This window comes from Culex quinquefasciatus, chromosome 2 (genome assembly GCF_015732765.1).
Source record: "Culex quinquefasciatus strain JHB chromosome 2, VPISU_Cqui_1.0_pri_paternal, whole genome shotgun sequence".
Lineage (NCBI taxonomy): Eukaryota > Metazoa > Arthropoda > Insecta > Diptera > Culicidae > Culex > Culex quinquefasciatus.
Window position 1 is genome coordinate 182,581,346 of NC_051862.1, and position 20,805 is coordinate 182,602,150.

At 38.3% G+C, this 20,805-nt stretch overlaps 1 protein-coding gene across 4 annotated transcripts in view; it reads right to left on the reverse strand.

Annotated features, from left to right (window-relative positions):
- Positions 1-20,805, reverse strand: part of LOC6041536 (locomotion-related protein Hikaru genki) — a 38,231-nt gene that overhangs the window by 7,285 nt on the left and 10,141 nt on the right. For all 4 annotated transcript variants that reach the window (XM_038253248.1, XM_038253246.1, XM_038253247.1 and 1 more), the window contains exons 2-3: positions 16,154-16,498; positions 9,155-9,437 (exon numbers count right to left, since the gene is read on the reverse strand). In XM_038253248.1, coding sequence (XP_038109176.1) covers positions 9,155-9,311 — 157 coding nt within the window. In that variant the 5' untranslated portion in view covers positions 9,312-9,437; positions 16,154-16,498. The remainder of the gene's footprint in view (positions 1-9,154; positions 9,438-16,153; positions 16,499-20,805) is intronic.

Sequence of the window (20,805 nt, forward strand, 5' to 3'; positions counted from 1 at the left end):
AAATAAACTAACAATTAAATTTACTCAAAAATATAATCCAATTTTGGAAAGTTTAAAAAAAAACTCCATCTAATTGAATACATTCTAAATTCAATGTATTTATTTAACTTTTCGATTTTTACGACCTCCTCAAAAATCTAAAAACGTAGCTGTATATGAAGATTGTGATCTCTTCAGTAGAAGTAGCAGTAGAATTGGACCGTTGAGCTTAGTAAATAAATTGATCAACTAATTCTTTTGTTAATATATTCGTTTTAATAAAATACTTGAAGATACTTGCAACAATTCTATCTTATTTTAGTAAGTTTTAAAAGTTTGATTTTTCAAAACTAAATTAAATCATCTCTGATACGTTTTAAGACACATCAATGTTGCTCAAAATACCCCATCATTATGTGCATTACTTAGCATAAAAGTTCCCACAGCGCACAGTTTCGTGCGAGCTCCTGGATCGTAATCTTACAGTCAACACTGTAAAAGGGGTCGTTCTGCTACCAAACATAACATCTCCTCCTCCCCCAGTTGAAATGAGGACACGTAAGCAGGGTTGGGGGCAGCGTTGGGGTGTTGAAAGTGAATGGCATCTTTAAGGAACATCCCTCTTGTATGCCAACCCGGGAACGTCTTGTGGAAAATGATGGAGCAAACTCGGCTGCAATTTATCCCGTTCCCTGGCGTCCTCACCCGGTGCTGCCGAAGAGCTGGTTGGAGTTGTATGTTTTACGGAACGTATCAACCAAAGATTGGCACAACTCGCTCCCTCTGTTATGAAGCAGAGTGGAGCGGAGTAAGAGTGGTTACAAAAATAGAAAATTGATTCAATTTAATCCAGTTACGGTACACAGAACGCACATACACACACCAAACATAACCACACAATCTTGAGACATTGTGGGAAAGAAAGCAACCACCATGGAAACATCTTCGATACATCGACCTTGTCGTTCAGACTTGGCGGACATCGAGAATGAGTTTTTTCACTATCCTTCTCTTTATGAGTTCGAATAAGTTAGGGATGAAAATGTATCATTTTTTTTAAATCTGATCCTAATGAAAAAGGAAACAGATTGAAACCAGCCACTCTTATTTTTAGCCTTGGTTGGTTTGATTTGCAATGAATCATAAAATCTAATATTTTTACCTCAAAATAATTCAGTTTGTTAGGAAGAGCGGCAAAAATCATGAAAAATCTCTGAAACCTCAAACTAGACTTATAAAACGATAAATGTTCAAGTACACAAATATTACCATTTTGGCCAGAAAAAATGGTAGTCCAAAATCTGACAGAATCACTTTATTATTCTGATTGTGTTATTCATTGACAGTTTGAAACTTTGTTAAGGTGAAGCCGTCCACCATTTTCAGGATAATTGATCATTATTTTAGATTCTAAAATAACCACATTTTTACAAAATCATATCTTCGGAACGGCTGAACCAATTTTAGTTCGCCACATTTTAAAACATACGTAACATATCCAAAAATGGTGATTATCCATTAATAGGATTATGAGATATGATATTTAAAAAAAACTGGTTTCGGTGTTTCAATCGAACTTAAAGTACTATGATTCTCCATTGATATAAGTTCCCTTCTCAGTACATTTTACTGGAAACGCATGGTGCTTTATGTTCAATAATGCACCGCATCCAAATGATATTCAAAAATATAAAAAAGACAAAATTCAATAATAAAACCACAGAAAAGCATTTGTTGAATTTTCTGATAAATAGTGTCTAAAACAATTCGCCCCAGATGACGACACTCCTTAGATTCAGTTGCAATTTGTGTGTCAAATAAAAGTTCTATGTTTTATCTAAATTAATTTTTGTTTACAGTTTGCTTGCTGCAAATATCTTTGAAGTTTATGTCCCTCCACTCTGACTGAAGTCAACGAAAAAAACAAAAATTGATATTGTTTGTTTGTTTATTTCTTGCAGCGTAAAGGAAACCTTTTTTTTTTTTAAAAAAATTAAAGCCATGGGATTAGGAGCGAGTCTACAAGCAAAGAATACCCATCTCGCAATGACCTCACCAATCTGCCTGACATTTTTGAGGGTTGTTTAGCATCTGGCCCAAATATGATGGTCAAGGGACCATCCACAAACCACGGGGACACTTTTTTTTTGATAATCTCAACCCGCCCCCCATCGTGGACAATTTCCATACAAATAAAATCTTTTTTGTTTAAGCGTGAACAAAGGCCAATTAACCTCCCCCCCCCCCCCCCTTCCCCCTTTATTAAAAATCTTAACCCTCTACAACTGAACTCCGCCTTTAGACGGGCTTCGATCTAAAAAATCGATAGATTTTTCAAATGAAGTTAAATACTTGGGAGCACCGATGAAATAATCATCATCAAAAGAAAATCTTTGGATGTTCATCAAGAGAAAAAATCCGAAGGGAGCATGGTTCTCCTCCAGCATCATCTTGAATATTCGGCGGAACATCTTTTTCACTACTACACTTGCAAGTGTAACGTCACATGTCGAAAAATGACCTGTCACATTTTGTAGATGGGAAATGTGTGTAAACAAAGTGAAATCAATATTATTAAGTGGTGCTGACAAGAAAATTCACAAAAAATCATCAGCAGATTGATTTTCTTGGAGAATTTCGGGAGCGATTTTCTTTTGCGTGATTTGTCTCCTCTCTCTTTCGCGGGTGAAGAAGGTTCGCAAGCGAAATTGATTTTTGTGCGATTATTCCATCCCTGCTTGGGAGTCATCTTAGATAAGAAATTCAATTCAAATGCTCATTTAAACAATATATTAAACAAGGGAATTAACGCTTTTATACGTGTGCAAAAGAACCTTTGGAAAAGTGGGGTCTCCGCCCAAAAATGATTCACTGGATATATATGTGTATAGTTAGACCAAGAATTACATATGCCTCATCTGTGTGGTGGCCAAAGATAAAGGAAAAAATATGCTCAAAATAAATAAGCTGCAAAGATCAGCCAGTATTTCAATAACAGGTGCTATGCATAGCACTTCACCTGCAGCATTAAACTCTTTGCTAAATTTATTTCCTCTTCACAAATTCATAGGCATTTAAAAGTGCCCTGTTAATGAATCGATCCACAAAGATTCAGGAAAAGATTTTACGGGCCACTTAGAGGTCCTTGAAAACTTAAATCTGAATCCTGCGTTAAACTCAATAGTAGACTGGATGCCGACCAAGGCAAACTATAACATTCCGTTTGGAGTGGACGCTAAAAGTCGCTACGAGTGGGATAACGGTGGGCCTAATCTTCGTCCAGGGTCGATTGAGTTTAACACGGATGGTTCAAAAATGAATAATAACACGGGAGCTGAGGTTTTTGGCCCAGGAATTAAGAAATTTATTCTTATGGGACAATACCCAACAGTTTTCCAAGCTGAAATATAGGCAATATTGGATTGTGCGTGTATTTGTCTGATAAGAAACTACAGATTCACAAACTTTTGTATTTTCTCTGACAGTTGAACAGCTTCGAATGCTCTCAAAGAGTATACCTGTCAATCAAGATTAGTTTGGGAAGGTGTTAGTTTACTTAAGAAATTATCCCAAAACAACGTGGTAAATCTCTACTTGGTACCTGGGCATTGTGGATTCTTAGGGAATGAAATAGCAAACAGTTTGGCAAGGAAATAATCGGAGACTAATTTTATAGGCCCGGAGCCTTTCTTTGGTGCTCTTGACTGTTCTATGAAAATGGAGCTTAACATACATACCATAACACTGGAACACTACTGATACTTCTAGACAGGCTAAAAAAATCATCGTCCCGAATGAGAAATCAACTCAGGAATTACTGAAATTAGGTAAACCACTTATTTAATATGGGGAAAACTTCAGATTCTATTTGTCGATTTTGCCAAATGGAAACAGAAACATCAGAGCACTTGTTATGCAATTTTGGTGCCTTGATTCAAAGCAGAATTATATTTTTCGGAAAAGGGTTCCAACTTTATTAGGTTCCGTCACAGTAGGGTAATAGACTTCATCAAAAGAGTCGCCCCTAACTGGGACAAAATGCAGTAAACAGGAGCTGCCTCTCACCGTTCCATGGTGATGGGTTAACCTGATTTGCCATAAAAATGGGTCACACCACAATATTCGTATAATTCGTCGCAGGGGTTATTAAGGCTCTACAATAAAAAAAATAGTGGCAATTTAGTGAAAAAATAGCACAATTTACAAACTCAAATAAAAAAGTGTTCCATCCAGATATCAACTCGATTAGACCTGGAGCTTGTAGGGGACATCTGGAACTACCATCTGAGACTGATAACGCTTTAGGTAAGGCAGACACACATAAAATGGACACTTATTCTTTTAGAGGATTTTTTGGGTGTAAATTTTTGCTCATATTAATGTTCTTGAGTCAATTTCACAATAGAAACATGCTTAGAAGTGATTATTTTCATCCATTTTAACGCTTTACAAAAAAAATTAAACCCATGTTTAAACCAGTTAATATTATCATCAACACAAAACACCTTCTTATATTCTATCAAAGATTTGATAGTACCACTTCTATTCCAAGATATGACGTGTATTTTCCATAAAAATGAAAACTGTTTTACTGCATTTTTTTTTTTTGAATTAAATATACTTTATTGAATCTTTCTTATAATAATTACATTTGGTTTACATAATAAGTGGTCAGCTGTGGCTCTTCAGCTTTAGTTTGCTTTTCGTGATTTAAACACTGTTCATTTTCTTAACTTTAAAAGTATATGATTTATCATTTTTGTAACACTAGGTACAATGAGGAAAAAAATTTAAGAAAACATAACCTAACCTAAAACTAACTTAATCTTACCATAAACTAAACCAATCCTTGAATCAAGGGGTATTCAGATATAGCACATTTTTCCCTGAATTTCAAACATTTTTCTTGAATCTTCTGATCCAACATTTTTACTTCTGCTAATTCATGAACCTCACTTGATCTTGTCCAGCCAGGAACATTCAAAACCATTTTGAGTACCTTGTTTTGGACACGCTGGAGCTTCAATTTATGAGTTCTAGCGCAACACTCCCAAACAGGTACTGCATACTCAATAACGGGGTAAATTATTTGTTTGTAAACTGCTAGCTTATTTTTCAAAGATAGCTTTGATTTTCTGTTAATTAAAGGATACAAACACCTGATGAGAATGCTGCACTTGTTCAATATTTTATCTACATGCTGCCGAAACAATAGTTTCGAGTCAAGTATGAGACCTAAATAGACAACTTCCTTTGACCAGGGTATTGAAACATCATTCATTTTAATCAAAACATCATCCTTTGGGACAAATCGGGCCGATTTGGAAAGTGGAAAAATGATGGTTTGAGTTTTGGCTGCATTTATGCGAATTTTCCAGTCGCCAAAGTATTCGGAAAGAACGTCAAGACCCTTCTGAAGACGGCCAACTAAATATCTGGTTATTTTACCCTTATAAATAACGGCAGTGTCATCAGCAAAAAGTGACAACACACCATTACCAGGAAGAGTAGGCAAATCAGATGTAAAAATATTGTACAGAAGTGGGCCAAGAATACTTCCTTGGGGAACCCCAGCATCAATGTTGAATAATCCAGAAGCAATCCCATTCAGAAAAACCCTGAACGATCTCTCCGAAAGATAGTGCTGGATAATTTTGATAAGATACATTGGAAAACCGTATAAATACAGTTTATGTATCAAACCATCATGCCAAACATTGTCAAAAGCCTTCTCAACATCCAACAAAGCCATAGCAGTTGATTTAGACTCAAGCTTGTTCTGCTTGATGATTTTAGTTACTCTCGTAAGCTGATGAGCAGTATTATGTCCCTTTCGGAAGCCAAACTGCTCATTCAAAATTATATTATTATCGTTGGTAAAATCCAAAAGCCTTGAATAGATGACCTTCTCAAAGAGTTTGGACAGACTACTCAAAAGACTAATGGGACGATAACTTGTTGGCGATGTTGGATCTTTTGAGGCTTCAAAATTGGTATGACTTTGCCCAGTTTCCAATTGGTGGGGAAGTAACCAAGTTGCAAACATTTATTGAAAATATTGGCTAGATGTTGAAAGAACTGATCACTCTGTTTTTTCAACACTAGATTAAAATGTTATCAAAGCCTGGAGCTTTCATATTTTTCATTTGTTTAACTGCAACTTTGACTTCCTCACCAGAAACATGGGAATCTGCAGGAAATTCAAAGGTAGAGTCATTGATTGTTGAAATACTATTGGCAACTGATGTTTCTTTACGGCTGGTCATGGAAGCGCCAAGATTATGTGAACTAACAAAATGAAGCCCAAGTGCATTTGCCTTTTCCTCGGATGTAATCAAAGGAGAATCCTCAACAATAAGAGGAGGAATAGGCTTTGGTTTGTTTTTAAGAACTTTTGAAAGTTTCCAAAATGGTTTTGAATAATTCCCAAGCTGGCTTACATGTTTTGAAAATTCTTGATTTCTGATATTGTCAAGTCGGTCTTGTATGATTTTGTTCAAATTGTTAACTGAAATCTTTTGTCATAGTCCCCAGTCCGTTGATATTGTCTCCTATAAACATTCCTAAGTCTAATCAAGTGTTTAGTATCTACGTCAATATCAGTTACCTTAAAATTAACAGGAACCTCCCGAACGTTGGCAGCCTCTGCTTGGTTGATAGCCTGCTGGATCACCTCCAGCGAACGATCAATATCGGCAGAAGTTTCCGGGTGTTGATCATAGTCGATGTTGCTGTCGACCACTTGCTGAAACTGCTGCCAGTCAACGTTGTGGTAATCTTTCCGGGTTGGTTGCCGCTGCGGAGTAACGGAAGCTCCAACCTCCACAACCACCGGATAGTGATCAGAACTCAACTCTTCAAACACCTCAGGATGAGCCACGTTCTCAGCCATATTGGTAATGAAGAAGTCGATGATTGAGTGATTCCCAGACCGAGCCACCCTCGTTGGACGATCCGGACTCACAACGTTGTAGTATCCGTTTTGCAGATCGTTGTGCAGAATCACTCCGTTCCGATTCCTCCTGCTGTTGCCCCAAACTTCATGCTTCGCGTTGAGGTCACCAGCGATGATGTACTTTGCGCTCCGCCGTGTCAGCTTCTGGATATCGCTCTTCAGTTTTGCTGCTGAACCATCTCTGGAATTCACCTGACGTGGGCAGTATGCAGCAATGAAGAGTACTGGGCCAACCGAAGTGGGAATTTCCACCCCAACGGCCTCGATGATGTCCAGCTTGAAGTGTGGCAGCCGGCGTGGCTTGAGATCACGATGAACAGCGACAAGCACACCTCCTCCTCCAGAGGTGGTCCTATCGAGCTGCGTCGCGATCTTGTAGTTTTGCAGATAAACTTTTTCACCGGGCTTCAGATGAGTTTCCGTGATGGCAGCTACGTCGATCTCCTTCTCGCGAAGAAAATCCACCAGCTCTAAATTCTTCCTCCTAATGGAGCAAGCGTTCCAATTCAGCAGCTTGAGGGACCTACGATCCATACTGGATGACGAACGAGGTCAGCACTTCAATCTGCTGGGTCTTGGTTTTGCATCCACGCAGTGCAGCGGACATCTGTTTGAAAATATTGAGGAGTTCGGTTGAGGTGTAAAGATCATTACCATTTTCCTCAACTGCTGGTTCTTGGGTTGGTCTTGGCTCCTGGCTGAAGCCCGGTGGTGGCGGTCTCGGCTCCTGGCTGGAACCCGGCCGTGGATGATTCATCTCAGCTCTCTTCCTGGGATCCAACGGCAACGGTGCCAAGTTCGGGACCTGGCGTCGCGGTTGAAGAGGTGGAAAATTTTGCTCCACCAGGGCTGGAGGAGTTCTACGACGCTGAGGCTGATTCTTCGTCGATGCTTGCTGCCGAATTTTCACGAACTCAGCTCTCTTGGGGCACTTTCGGTCGGTTGACGAGTGCTCACCGTTGCAGTTGAGGCACTTCACCAGCGAATCTTGGATGCACTGGGATGTGATGTGCGCATCGGTACCACATTTGGCGCAACGACGCTTCAGGTGGCAGTTCTTACCTCCGTGCCCGAAACCCAGGCAGTTGAAGCATTGTGTGACGTCACGATGCACTGGTCGGTATCGCTCCCACGACACGATAATGTTGAAAACCGCTCGAATTGCCTTCAGCTCAGGAAGCGTCGTCGATCCCTTAGCCAAATGCAGCAGGTAGAGCTGGTCACGGTACTTGATGTCTTTGTTGCGTCGGCTCATTTTGTGCACGGCCAACACATCCAGTTTCAAAACTTTTAGCTCGGCAGCTAATTCCTCCACTGGCATGTCGTACAGACCTCTGACGACGATTTTGTACGGCTTATCCATGACGACATCATGGGTAAAGTACTCCGCCTCGTTTTCGGTCAAGTAATCCTTGACCAGTTGATAGTGCTGCCTGGATTGCACCAGCACCTTAAATCCGTCCTGACACAGACGAATGTTGCCTTGGACTTTCCCAGACTTGATGAGTTCAACCAGCCCCGCTCGAAAGTCGATCGTTGCTGCTGATTGCCGCACATAAAAAGGAGGCAGTTTCTCCTTTCGCTGTTTCACTTCATTCTCCTTTGCTTCCGCTACCTGGTCCTCGTCAGGCAGTCCAGCAAACTTGTTGTTCTTCAAAAGCTGCTCCTCGTGCGATGAAGAGTTCTCCTCCTCCTCATCCATCGGTACAGTACCGTCGCTCTTTTTCGTCTTTTTGCTGTTCGATGTCACTTCCAAAAGCACCTTCCTTTTGGAAATTCCCGGTTTTTGGCCATCAGTTGAGGCCTCAACCTTCCTTTTGGAAATTCCCACTTTTTTGCCTGCTTGAGCCGCAGGTAGGGCAATATTGCCGGCGTTTTGCGCCGGGACGCGACGAGTCATGTTGATTCAGACAACCTTCACCAACGAATGCTCGGATAACAATGATGTTTTACTGCAATGGCCCTCCTTGCAAAAGAATCTATAAAGTAATACCCGGTCGACTGTTTGTCTACCGAGGGGAGAAAAACTCTCTCCAGCACAGCGCGCAAAGTAGGGTTTAATTTTGGCGCGCGTGTGAAAAAAAAACTCTTCCCCGGTTGCAAACATTTCCCAGAAACAGTCAGTCAGCGGGCGCACAAACAAAAAGATAAACAGGAAAAATCCCAGCAGCAAGAGTAACTACAACAACAACAACGCAAAAAATCATGCAGAATCCTTACCCGGTTCCGCCGACGGTTGCGGATGGTTGGCGTCCGGGGCCGACGCGGCCGCCTCATCGCTCCGGATGGCTCGGAAGCAAACACTCGTTAGCAGCGTGACGAAAAGCAAACATTTTCCGATTTCAATTTTACATATTTCCCCGGTTGCCGTCGCCATTTTCCATCAACTTTAGCACAGACACACACTTTTACGGGGTCTTTTTTTTTGGCTTCCTTCTCAGAATCCGATGGGTTTACGTATGTTGGATGAAACACTTCGTTTTTTTCCTGCAAGTGAACAGTTCTGTGGAAAATACGTTTTTGCTTAATTATAGTTTTGAATTAATTGTTTGAGATTTTTGTTAACTCCGTTGGTTTTAAGAAGCCATTTTAACATATTTTCCATTTGTCTGATATTTGGATTCAAGGCTTTAATCATCACTTTAAAATCATTAAAAAAAATTTCCACGACCTGTTGAACATCGATTGAAAATGGCTCTATCAATGTCAAATAAGGGAAACTGTAGAGAATTTTTTCAGCCTTTCGAAAATATTTTTATCAGAGATTGATAATGATGGACACTATTTATTAATTCAATTCATTAATTCAAAATTTTCCAAAGGGGGAGATCGTAATGTAATTCCATCGGGCACCTAATTTTGACATATCAGTATTTTGGCATTCTATTACGGCTCCTCAAAAGTGTGTTCATCCTAATTGATGTGAATACTAGTTGAGGATAGTGCAAATTTTATTAAAAGTTGTCCTCGGCAATGGTAGAGGCCGAGACTGATGAGTGGGACAGATAAATAAAAGAAAAACAAATTTTAAACCTGATTTTATGCATCATTACAGTTATGCTATTAACAAAAATTGGAAAAATATCAATTAATTTATCAAAATATGTTTTTTTTTTGTAAAAATTATTTTAAAAAAAATAAGCGTTATACACATCTATTCTGAAAAGTTCACAATCGATTTTACAAGTCTTTTTTTTAATATTTAAACTTCATTCATTAACTTTTTTTGCCCCAGATTTTTTGGGGAAATTTTGAAGGGCGGGGGGGGGGGAGTATGCATGTTTTTTTATGAAAATCTTTTTAAACAATAGTGAGATTTTGAAAATTGGACGAAATTAGGACCAAGTCCTAAAGCTGCCAAACATACGAGAGTTTTCCCTTTTTTCAAGTTAGAATTTTAAAAATGATTTTTGAAATTTTTTGGTGTGTATTTTTGATGCTTTCCAAATTTTCTCATGATTTTTTTTAAACATAAATTGCTTTGCCAAAATCAAAACATTTGTCATACCGTGAATACAAAGAGACGAGTTGTTCCTTTTAATTCCGCTATATATTTTTAATATCTTGACAGATACGTATTTCGTCTACTACTTGCAGACTTCATCAGTGTTCTGTTCTCGACTGAAGGTTCATCGCTGGTGTATCCATATTTGTAGTTACTGTAGGTACTACCTCCTCGTTCTTCTTTTGTGCCTGTATAGGTAACAGCTTAAACAGCCACGTTGAGCCGTTACCTGAATCCTTGTTGAGTAAACGTTTGTTGCCTGCCTTGAAGATTTCCAAACTTTCAGCGACAGCCAGCTTCGATGGGTTAGTGATGTGTCTTAAGATGACCGCGTCGCTAGTTGTGATGTTATGTTTTTCCTCGATGATGTGTTCGGTTACTGCTGACTTGAAAAGGGGGGACAAATCCTTTCCGTTTTTCCTCCATGGCAATTTTGACATATGTGTGTATATGCTCATCCAACCTGGTTTGCAGCAATCTCTTAGTTTGTCCAATGTAGCTCATATCACAGTGGCCGCAGGATACCTCGTAGATGCCGGGTTTGCCTAAAGTCGGTATGGGGTCTTTCGTTGAACCTAAGATGGATTCCAACTGGCTGTTTCTACTGCTGAACACTAAATCGATGCCAAATTTAGCCAGTTTTTGTCGTAATGGGCGTGTTATCCTGTAGTCGAATTCTACTGCTGCTCTTCGCAGTGGCTCTACTGATGGCGTAAGGGTTGTGAGTGAAGTTCTGTGCAGTTTTCTTTCCTTCTTATCGATGATTGCTTGGATAGTTATTCTGCTGTAACCGTTGATTTCCGCTGTTTCAAATATGTACTCCAATTCTTTCTGTTTTCCTGCTTCGCTGAGGGGTAAAGTTGTCATCCTATGTATAAAATAATGATATGCTGCCATCTTATGTTGGAATGAATGGTTTGACGTGGCTGGGATTGTTCTTCTGGTGTTTGTTGGCTTCCTGTATATCTCGAAAGAAAACGAAGATGGGCAACCTGGTTCTCTTAGGATCAGGATGTCTAAGAAAGGTAACTTTCCTTCGACTTCCATTTCGTAAGTGAACTTGATGCTCCTGCGTGCACTGTTTATGGTGTCCAGTACCGTTGTTAGTGAGTCCCTTTTGATGATGCAGAAGATGTCATCTACGTATCTCCACCAACGTTCTGGTAGTAGGTTTTGGTTTGTAGTTCGTGTTCCAAAGCTGCCATATAAACATCGCTCATGAACGGTGACAGTGGGTTACCCATCGATGCTCCCATCCTCTGTTGGTAGATGCAATCCCTGAACTGGAAGTAGCTCTGTTCCATGCATAATTTGACGAATGTTATATACTGGATCGTTTTTTGTCTCCAAGGTTCTCCCTCGTATTGTGATTGCAGCCAATCCCGTAGAGTTCCTATTGCGTTTTTTACTGGTATGCTTGGGAACAGTGCTGTTACGTCGAAGGAAACCATTATTTCATCCTCAGCTATCGGTCCCGACTCTAAGAGCTCCTTTGTGAACACCTGCGAACTGATGATCGAACGGCTCGGGAAGGGTTTTGGCATACTCTTGAATTCCTCGACAAGCCACTTTGCGATCCGACTGGTTGGGGCATCCACTGCTGAAATGATTTCTCGCATCTCGTTGCCTGGTTTATGCACTTTAGGTAGTGCTTTAATCCTTGGTAGAGTTGGGTTCGGTACTCTCAACGATTTTGCAGTTTTCCCAACCGATTTCAAAAGGCCTGCACATTCTTTGATGGTGTTCTCTACTTTTTTGACCATATCGATTAGCGTGTATCCTCGTTGTAGTGAATATTTTTCCCTGTTTCCGAGTTTCTCAAAGTTCCTTGTCGTATTCGTCCCGGTCCATGATTACTACCCGGTTTCCTTGTCCGCTTTTAGGTAGTACACGGGTTTCTCCTTGAGTTCCTTCACTACTCGTACTTCGGCGTTGTCCTGGTGTTTTGTTGTTGCTTCTCGTATTAATTTGGATACCGTCATCCTGACGCTGTTGATTTGTGCTGGAAGGAGCGGGGGAGGTTTTGTCTGTTTTCCGTCGATGCTGTTAGCATTGATAACAGTTTCGATGTCGATAACAATGTTTTCCAGGTTTGGTTTTGATGATACCGCGTACTTAAGACCTTTGTTAAGTAAAGTTAACTGTTCTTCTGAAAAAGTTTCAGAAGAACGATTAACAACGAACTCTTCTAAAGGTTTAACTACTGGTTTCATTGTAGGGGCATTGTGGGAAATCAGTTGTCGGAATTTGTTGTCCAGTATCTTGCGTTTCCTTTCTGATTCGCACTTCTCGGCTACCTTCACCTTCGTCGCAATAGGAACTCTACGGGATTGGCTGCAATCACAATACGAGGGAGAACCTTGGAGACAAAAAACGATCCAGTATATAACATTCGTCAAATTATGCATGGAACAGAGCTACTTCCAGTTCAGGGATTGCATCTACCAACAGAGGATGGGAGCATCGATGGGTAACCCACTGTCACCGTTCATGAGCGATGTTTATATGGCAGCTTTGGAACACGAACTACAAACCAAAACCTACTACCAGAACGTTGGTGGAGATACGTAGATGACATCTTCTGCATCATCAAAAGGGACTCACTAACAACGGTACTGGACACCATAAACAGTGCACGCAGGAGCATCAAGTTCACTTACGAAATGGAAGTCGAAGGAAAGTTACCTTTCTTAGACATCCTGATCCTAAGAGAACCAGGTTGCCCATCTTCGTTTTCTTTCGAGATATACAGGAAGCCAACAAACACCAGAAGAACAATCCCAGCCACGTCAAACCATTCATTCCAACATAAGATGGCAGCATATCATTATTTTATACATAGGATGACAACTTTACCCCTCAGCGAAGCAGGAAAACAGAAAGAATTGGAGTACATATTTGAAACAGCGGAAATCAACGGTTACAGCAGAATAACTATCCAAGCAATCATCGATAAGAAGGAAAGAAAACTGCACAGAACTTCACTCACAACCCTTACGCCATCAGTAGAGCCACTGCGAAGAGCAGCAGTAGAATTCGACTACAGGATAACACGCCCATTACGACAAAAACTGGCTAAATTTGGCATCGATTTAGTGTTCAGCAGTAGAAACAGCCAGTTGGAATCCATCTTAGGTTCAACGAAAGACCCCATACCGACTTTAGGCAAACCCGGCATCTACGAGGTATCCTGCGGCCACTGTGATATGAGCTACATTGGACAAACTAAGAGATTGCTGCAAACCAGGTTGGATGAGCATATACACACATATGTCAAAATTGCCATGGAGGAAAAACGGAAAGGATTTGTCCCCCCTTTTCAAGTCAGCAGTAACCGAACACATCATCGAGGAAAAACATAACATCACAACTAGCGACGCGGTCATCTTAAGACACATCACTAACCCATCGAAGCTGGCTGTCGCTGAAAGTTTGGAAATCTTCAAGGCAGGCAACAAACGTTTACTCAACAAGGATTCAGGTAACGGCTCAACGTGGCTGTTTAAGCTGTTACCTATACAGGCACAAAAGAAGAACGAGGAGGTAGTACCTACAGTAACTACAAATATGGATACACCAGCGATGAACCTTCAGTCGAGAACAGAACACTGATGAAGTCTGCAAGTAGTAGACGAAATACGTATCTGTCAAGATATTAAAAATATATAGCGGAATTAAAAGGAACAACTCGTCTCTTTGTATTCACAGTAATGCATTCTGCTAAAACGCTCAACCAAACCACAATTTGTCATACCCATTGTTCAAAAGTATGCATTTTTTGTCTACAAAAACATATATAAAAAAAGAAAAAAGATGGTTAAGTTTGAAAATCGAATTTGGGATCAGTCCCCCCAGCAATAATTTTCTATATTTTTACAGAACTTTTCTGAAGACAGCCCCCAAATTTATATGAAGACTTGTATGAAGAAACTAATAGCTTATTTGAACAAAAATAATAGATGGACATAGTTTCATACAAATAAAACTAATACAACAATTAAAATCAAGGTTTGTACAAAATATTACACAGAAAAAAAAGTTGAATTTGGGATGGTTGAAAAACATAATTTTTGAAAAAAGCAATTTTACCAAAATGTGCAAAGATGTTAAATTCAGAAACTGATGAAAATTTTACGGGTTTGTGATGTTAAATAACACATTTATTTTGGCGCAAAATCTGTAGTACCCGAGCAGACGGAAATAACTTGGGTAAAACATTTTTTGAAATTTGAAAATACTAAGCCAATAACATTTTATGTTATTTATAACAAGATTTGTAATTCGCCGTTATGCATTTTTTGTTATTGGATTGTTATTGTAATAACAGACTAATCACATTTTTAGTTATTCTTCGAACAAATCTTTGTTAATATTTTTCGTTATTTTAACAACTAATCCGATCATCCCAATAACAGTTGGAGGTATTCTTCCATAACAAAAAGTGTTATTCCAAAGTTGTTTTGGCTTTCAACGAATATCAGACCAATAACACATTTTGTTATGATAACATAAACTGTTATTGATCTCTTATGCAAAAATGGATTTTTCAAGAAGATACCATAACACTCTGTTATTTTAACAGTTATTACCGTCTTCCCGGATACTATCATTTTGTTCTGTGCTCAGAAACTTCAAAAAATGAAAATCATTTTAGCAACGACTTCATAGATTATTGATTGCAAAGCTCATCATTTTGAGAAATTTTTTATCGTTGTTTTCTTAATAAATTGAAAAAAAATCTCAACAAATAAAACATAACAGCTCCTTTTCGCAAACATGACACATATACATTTTCATTACTTTTGAGATATTGATGAAGTCATGGTTCTAAAACATCAGAAATTCCGCAAAAAAATGATTTCGTTCTAGCTCGATAAAACGAATCTTCTTCACAAAATCCTAACATGAGTTGGACAAATTTGCCCATTTTTCAGCTTGTATGTGACAATTGTGTGAACTTTTATGGGCAGTTAACCTCAATTGCCGAAGTTTATGGTACGTTCGTTTGAGGGCTAGTACCACACTGAGTGCCGCACTCGGAACTGTCAGTGTTTTTTTTTTTAAGAAACTCGCGCTAGTTCCGCACGAGTTTCGCCGCCATCTTGGAAGTGAAACTCTAGTGCTGCACTCGATATTTTTTTAGTTTCATGCGAGTTCCACGCATACTGACAAATGACGTTCGATTGAACCAAAACTGGCACCGACGAGTGTGACACTCGGTGCCGCACCGGTTCTTCAAACGAACGTACCATAAGAATTATAAAATGTAAACAGTGTCAGTGTGCATGCAAAAATGTCAATACAACCTCTAACTTTTTTCCATTGCCAACTTGTCGCAATTGCAAGCTGTGTCAAGATAACACGATCTGATCCTCAGGTCATCATTACACAGAGTGTTGACGGTTTTTAAAGAATATTTGAATATTTTGAATATAAATAATATACTTGAATTTGAAATGGCATCATGGACACAATTTGGCCCAAAATCGACGTGGCACAAGATAATATGATCACCACGATTTGTAAATTACAAAATGGCTTCTTTGGTCATTGAAAGCTTATGATTTTTCAAATTATATTAAAAAATGAGCTGATTTTCTCGAGAACTGTTCATTTGCAAGTTCCCAGAAGGACTGCTCAAGCTGGAACACACTCACTACAACCTGGGCTGTTGGCCTCGATTAAGAGGCAACGTACGACTCACAAACACTCACACACGGTTTATTCGACGAAATTTGATTTCTTCCACTTGGCAGACAATTTCACGCGCTCTAGTTGGCTTGGCACTTGGCACGCGGAACGGTTCCACCGGTTGGCAGCCACGAGAGGACCTGCAGGATGTTGTTTGCTCATGCAGAAACCGTTCCGTCCGTTCCCTCGACTGTTGTGTGTGGATGTGCAAACAGTTGTCGTCGTCGTCCCCAGGTTTCACCAGCACCGGCAATAATATTCCAAAGTGATATGGAAATATAATCTCCGCCGTGACACGCTCCGTCGCCACCACGGGTTCCACGGGCCAAGGGGTTGGAGGCCGCCGGTGTGTTTGCTGGTAATTCCCCCTGGAATGGAGGATAAAATGAACAGGTGAAAACCTGGCTCACTAATAGGGAAGGACAGAAGGGGTTAGAACGGGGTTGAATTTGGTCGCCATCCGGTGCAAACGTGGGAAAATTGCTTGTGAAGTACCATGCGGCTCCATGGAAATTATTGCTAATTAGAATTTAATATTTTTTTTGGAAATGATTTTTTTTTTGAAATTCCTTTATGAAACTTCATACTTATCTCGTCATTCTTGATTGATAAAACAGTACTGGTTAACACTTTTCAGCACCAATTTTTGTGCTGAAAAGTGTCGAATGTTAGCCCTTCGGCTTGACTGCAAGGATGGTGAGATTGCCTTATAACTGTTTGCAAGTAAAGATTTTTCAAAAAGGATTTGATACGTCAAGTTATAAAATGTAAATGGAAAAATAGTTAAAAATCATACATTTTGTGTTATTTATATACCTTCTTTAAACACATTTCTGCAAAAACAATCTAAAGACATCAGCTGAACCCCACCTGGCCCCTAATTTTTCATCACCAGCGGCTGCAGTGGGGCCAACGGCGCTGTTCGACGAAGAAGGGCAAACCCTTTGAGCAAACACCAAACAAGCTCAGATGGGATATTTTTAGTAGCGGCTGATATGATTTTTCCGAGGCTTCCTGCATGAAGCAGCATCAGCAGCAGGACGAGGACATTATTTGCCTTCCTGATGGTTCCCTGTGCCCTGTGCTCTGTGTGAAATATGTATGGAGCATCAGCGGCAAGAATCTTACATCGGTGACATTACCAGAGCATGGTGAAGTAAGAGAAGAAAAAAAAAGCTGGAATGCAAAAGCGATCCTTGCAAATGAAATATGCAAGACCAGCATGTGCCATAAAAATTGCTGACAAATGGAAGCCAACGAAGAATGTTCACAATCTGGCGCACGGGTATGTGCTCATCGCATATTGAAATGGGAATAATTTATTGAGATAAACAAGTTTAGCTCATTTCAATGTCTCCTTTTGGAAATTGAATCACATATTATGATTTGTATTGGATGTAAAACAGGCTTTCACCAATACATTGTCAAACTGATATTTTCATTTCCCCCTTTAAATTTTCTTAAAAACTAAGGGAGCTGAAAAACAAACTGCTTTTGGAATTTGATTATTTAGCTTTAAGAGATATAAAGCGAGCATATTCAATTCTAAACTGATCCAATTTTCAATTACTAGCCTGTACAGCGTGTGTAGGGTTAAGCTTGGTTGCCTCTCACTCAGTCGGCTTGGGTTCGATCGTAGACGGTCCCGGTGGCAATTTTCGAGACGAGATTTGGCTGACCACGCCTTCCGTCGGATAGGGAAGAAAAAGGTCGTCAGTTCGAATCCCGGATTTGATGGAAGCTTAGGTTTAAAAAGAGATTTGCAATTGCCTCAACAATCAGTTGTTAAAAAAAAGTATTCAAGGAGACTTGATAATTATTTTTATATTTACTAAAATTCTTTTTTTTTTTAAACACCCGTAACTGAAAACGTGTTTCTACACAGTAAAAAAATCATGGTAATATTACATCTGGGAAGGGGTACATTTTTTATGTCACAACAAATGTGTAATTTGATTTGACTTTTCTGCTGTAATATAAAAGAGGTAATATTCAACCTTCCCAAATTACAGCTTTCAAAATTACATTATTTTTTATTGTGTAGCATTACTGAAACTTTTCGCATGGACATTTAAAAAATTAGACATGAGCATTTTTTTCTTCTTTGACATCAGCTTGAGGTCAAATGATAAATTTATTTTGATTTTGCCTATAAGCATTTAAGGTTTTGTTCATTGATTGCTAAGGGGGGGGATTGTATTTACGAGGAATCTCAAAACACAAACCATCCACAAACCAAGAACACTTTTTGCCAATTTTACCCTCCACAACCTTTAGACGGGCTTCGATAAATAAAACCATTTTTAATCCAATTTTCGATTTTCAAATGGTACTGAAAAAAGAATTTGGTTGCAAACTAAACAAAATTGCACTTCAGGCAAAATGTTTATGTTAAAAAAAATTTAGGCCGATGCAAATATTTTTTTAACTGTTCGTTCCTTGACCAAAGTCTGTAAAAAAAGAAACAAAAAGCAAAGGTTTCAACATTTCAATAAAAAAAGGGACTTTAAATGCACCTTTACAGTTGATTTGCAATAATTAATAAAATCTCAATTTTGATCACATTTGATTAAAACATGGAATGCAAATACAGTCCAGAATCTTTTATCCGAAGGCCGCGAAAAAAATCACTTCGGAGTAGTTTATGCAACTAGTTGCAAAAAGAAGATCCAACCCGGTAAACCTCTTGGATAAATGTACGACTCGTGCTGAAAAAATCAAGTTTTGTAGCGAATTCCATACAAATTTTTTTTGCAGTTCTGAAAAATAATCGCTGAATGAGTTTTCGAAAAGAAACCAAAATGTTTTGACGTCCAAGCATCTAGCCATTTTTTACATTTTTCTGACGCAGTAGTCTCTGAGCACAGAAATATTTTGTTTTGTCATGTTTTTTTCAACCAACCTTCGGATGAAGTTGATTTTTGTGAAGATGATTGATTCACTCACAGATTACGACATTTATGGGTTTTGAAGCAGCGGGCGGAGCAGCAATGAATGGCTTCCGGAAACCCGAAGACACTTTTCCCGCCGTACTCATGCTTTGCTACTTGCAGTTTTCACTATACAAACAACTTTTTGTTTATGTTTTTAAAGATAATTGTTTCCTCTAAAATTGATTTCTACTTGATATCCGGTTAAAATGATTTTTAGAAGCAAATATGCCAACATCAGGTTCCGATGGAAATACATTCTTTTCCTCTAGTTGATACATTTCAAAACAGCGCTGAAAAATTCTACGTCTCTCCCGAAGAACAGGAAAAGTTGACAGTTTGATAGCGGAATAACAAAATAGTAGTTTATGCAACAAGTTGCAAAAAGAGGTTTTTTTCAGCACGAGTCGTACATTTATCCAACGAGGTTCACCGAGTTGGATAAATACGAAGAGTGCTGAAAAAATCAAGTTTTGCAACGAGTTCTATACAACATTTTTTTGCAATTCCAAAAAACACACACTGAGTGAAATTTTAAGTTAAATTTCCATGTATTTTGTCAATAAATCGTTTAAATCAAAAAAAATGTTGGAAAGTGTTACTTTTCGAAACAAGTGTTGAAAAGTTCAAGCACTCAAATGGGTGCTGAAAAGTAGAACTTTGTTTTTTATTTTGAAAAGTGTTGCTATTCGATTCTGTTATATTTGGTACAGAAAAGTAGGCTATTTCGTCGTTCAAGAATGACAGGAAAAGTAAGTAGTTTCACGACGGAATTGCAAAAAAAAAACTTTTTTCGCTTTCTTTTTCTTTTGGTTTAGCTCAGGGGTGCCCAAACTTTTGGCTCTGCGGGTCGGACCTGATTTTTCTGAAGCAGCGGCGGGCCTGAATTAATGTTTGATAAGAGTTGATAAAACAAACTATTTTTTTCATTATTTTTTTATTAGGTTCTTTTACGGTAAACAAATTAATATACAAATATTAGAAAATAAGATTCATAGATCTTTGTTATAAGAAAAAAAAACTAATATAAATTTAAAAAAAATGTGTTTATTCCATTTATTTTTATTATGTTTTGTTTAAAATTTTATTGTTATTTTTTTTATCGCCAACAACTAATTACCCTAATATCATTTACTTAAAGAATCTTATATCCTTGATCGTTTCATTTTTTTTAAGTTTAATAGACATGTTAACATTTATTGAATAAACTTTTGGATCCAAATCTTCTGTACAAAAAAAAACTTGTTGTTTTGTTGTGCACATATATTCAACTATTCTACAAAATGTTCAAATTTTATAAAGTGTGGAAAATTATATCTTTTTTAGTTTTTAAATCGTTATTCTTCGAATTTCTTCGATGTTTTTTAAGACTATTAAAATTTATAAAAAAAAATGCTCTCTGATATCTTGACTTATTTGCAAACATGTACATTTTAATATTTTAATAATATAAAATAATAAAAAATAAAGTTAAAATATTGAAATTACAGGCCACTGTTTCAAAATTTGAATGCAAGAAGTGTTTCAAAATGCATAATACATAAATTTTTAAGTATTGTCAAAAAAACTTTTTTGGGAGATTTTTTTTTCTTCGGTGCAGAATATATAATTTTATATAAGTTCAAAATATAAATATAATGCTAGCCCAAACAAGCTAAATAAGATTATTAATGCAGTAAAAGGCATTTTAGATTGTTTTGAGTTGATTAGACTTCTATTTCCATTGAAATTTTGATGTTTTTTTG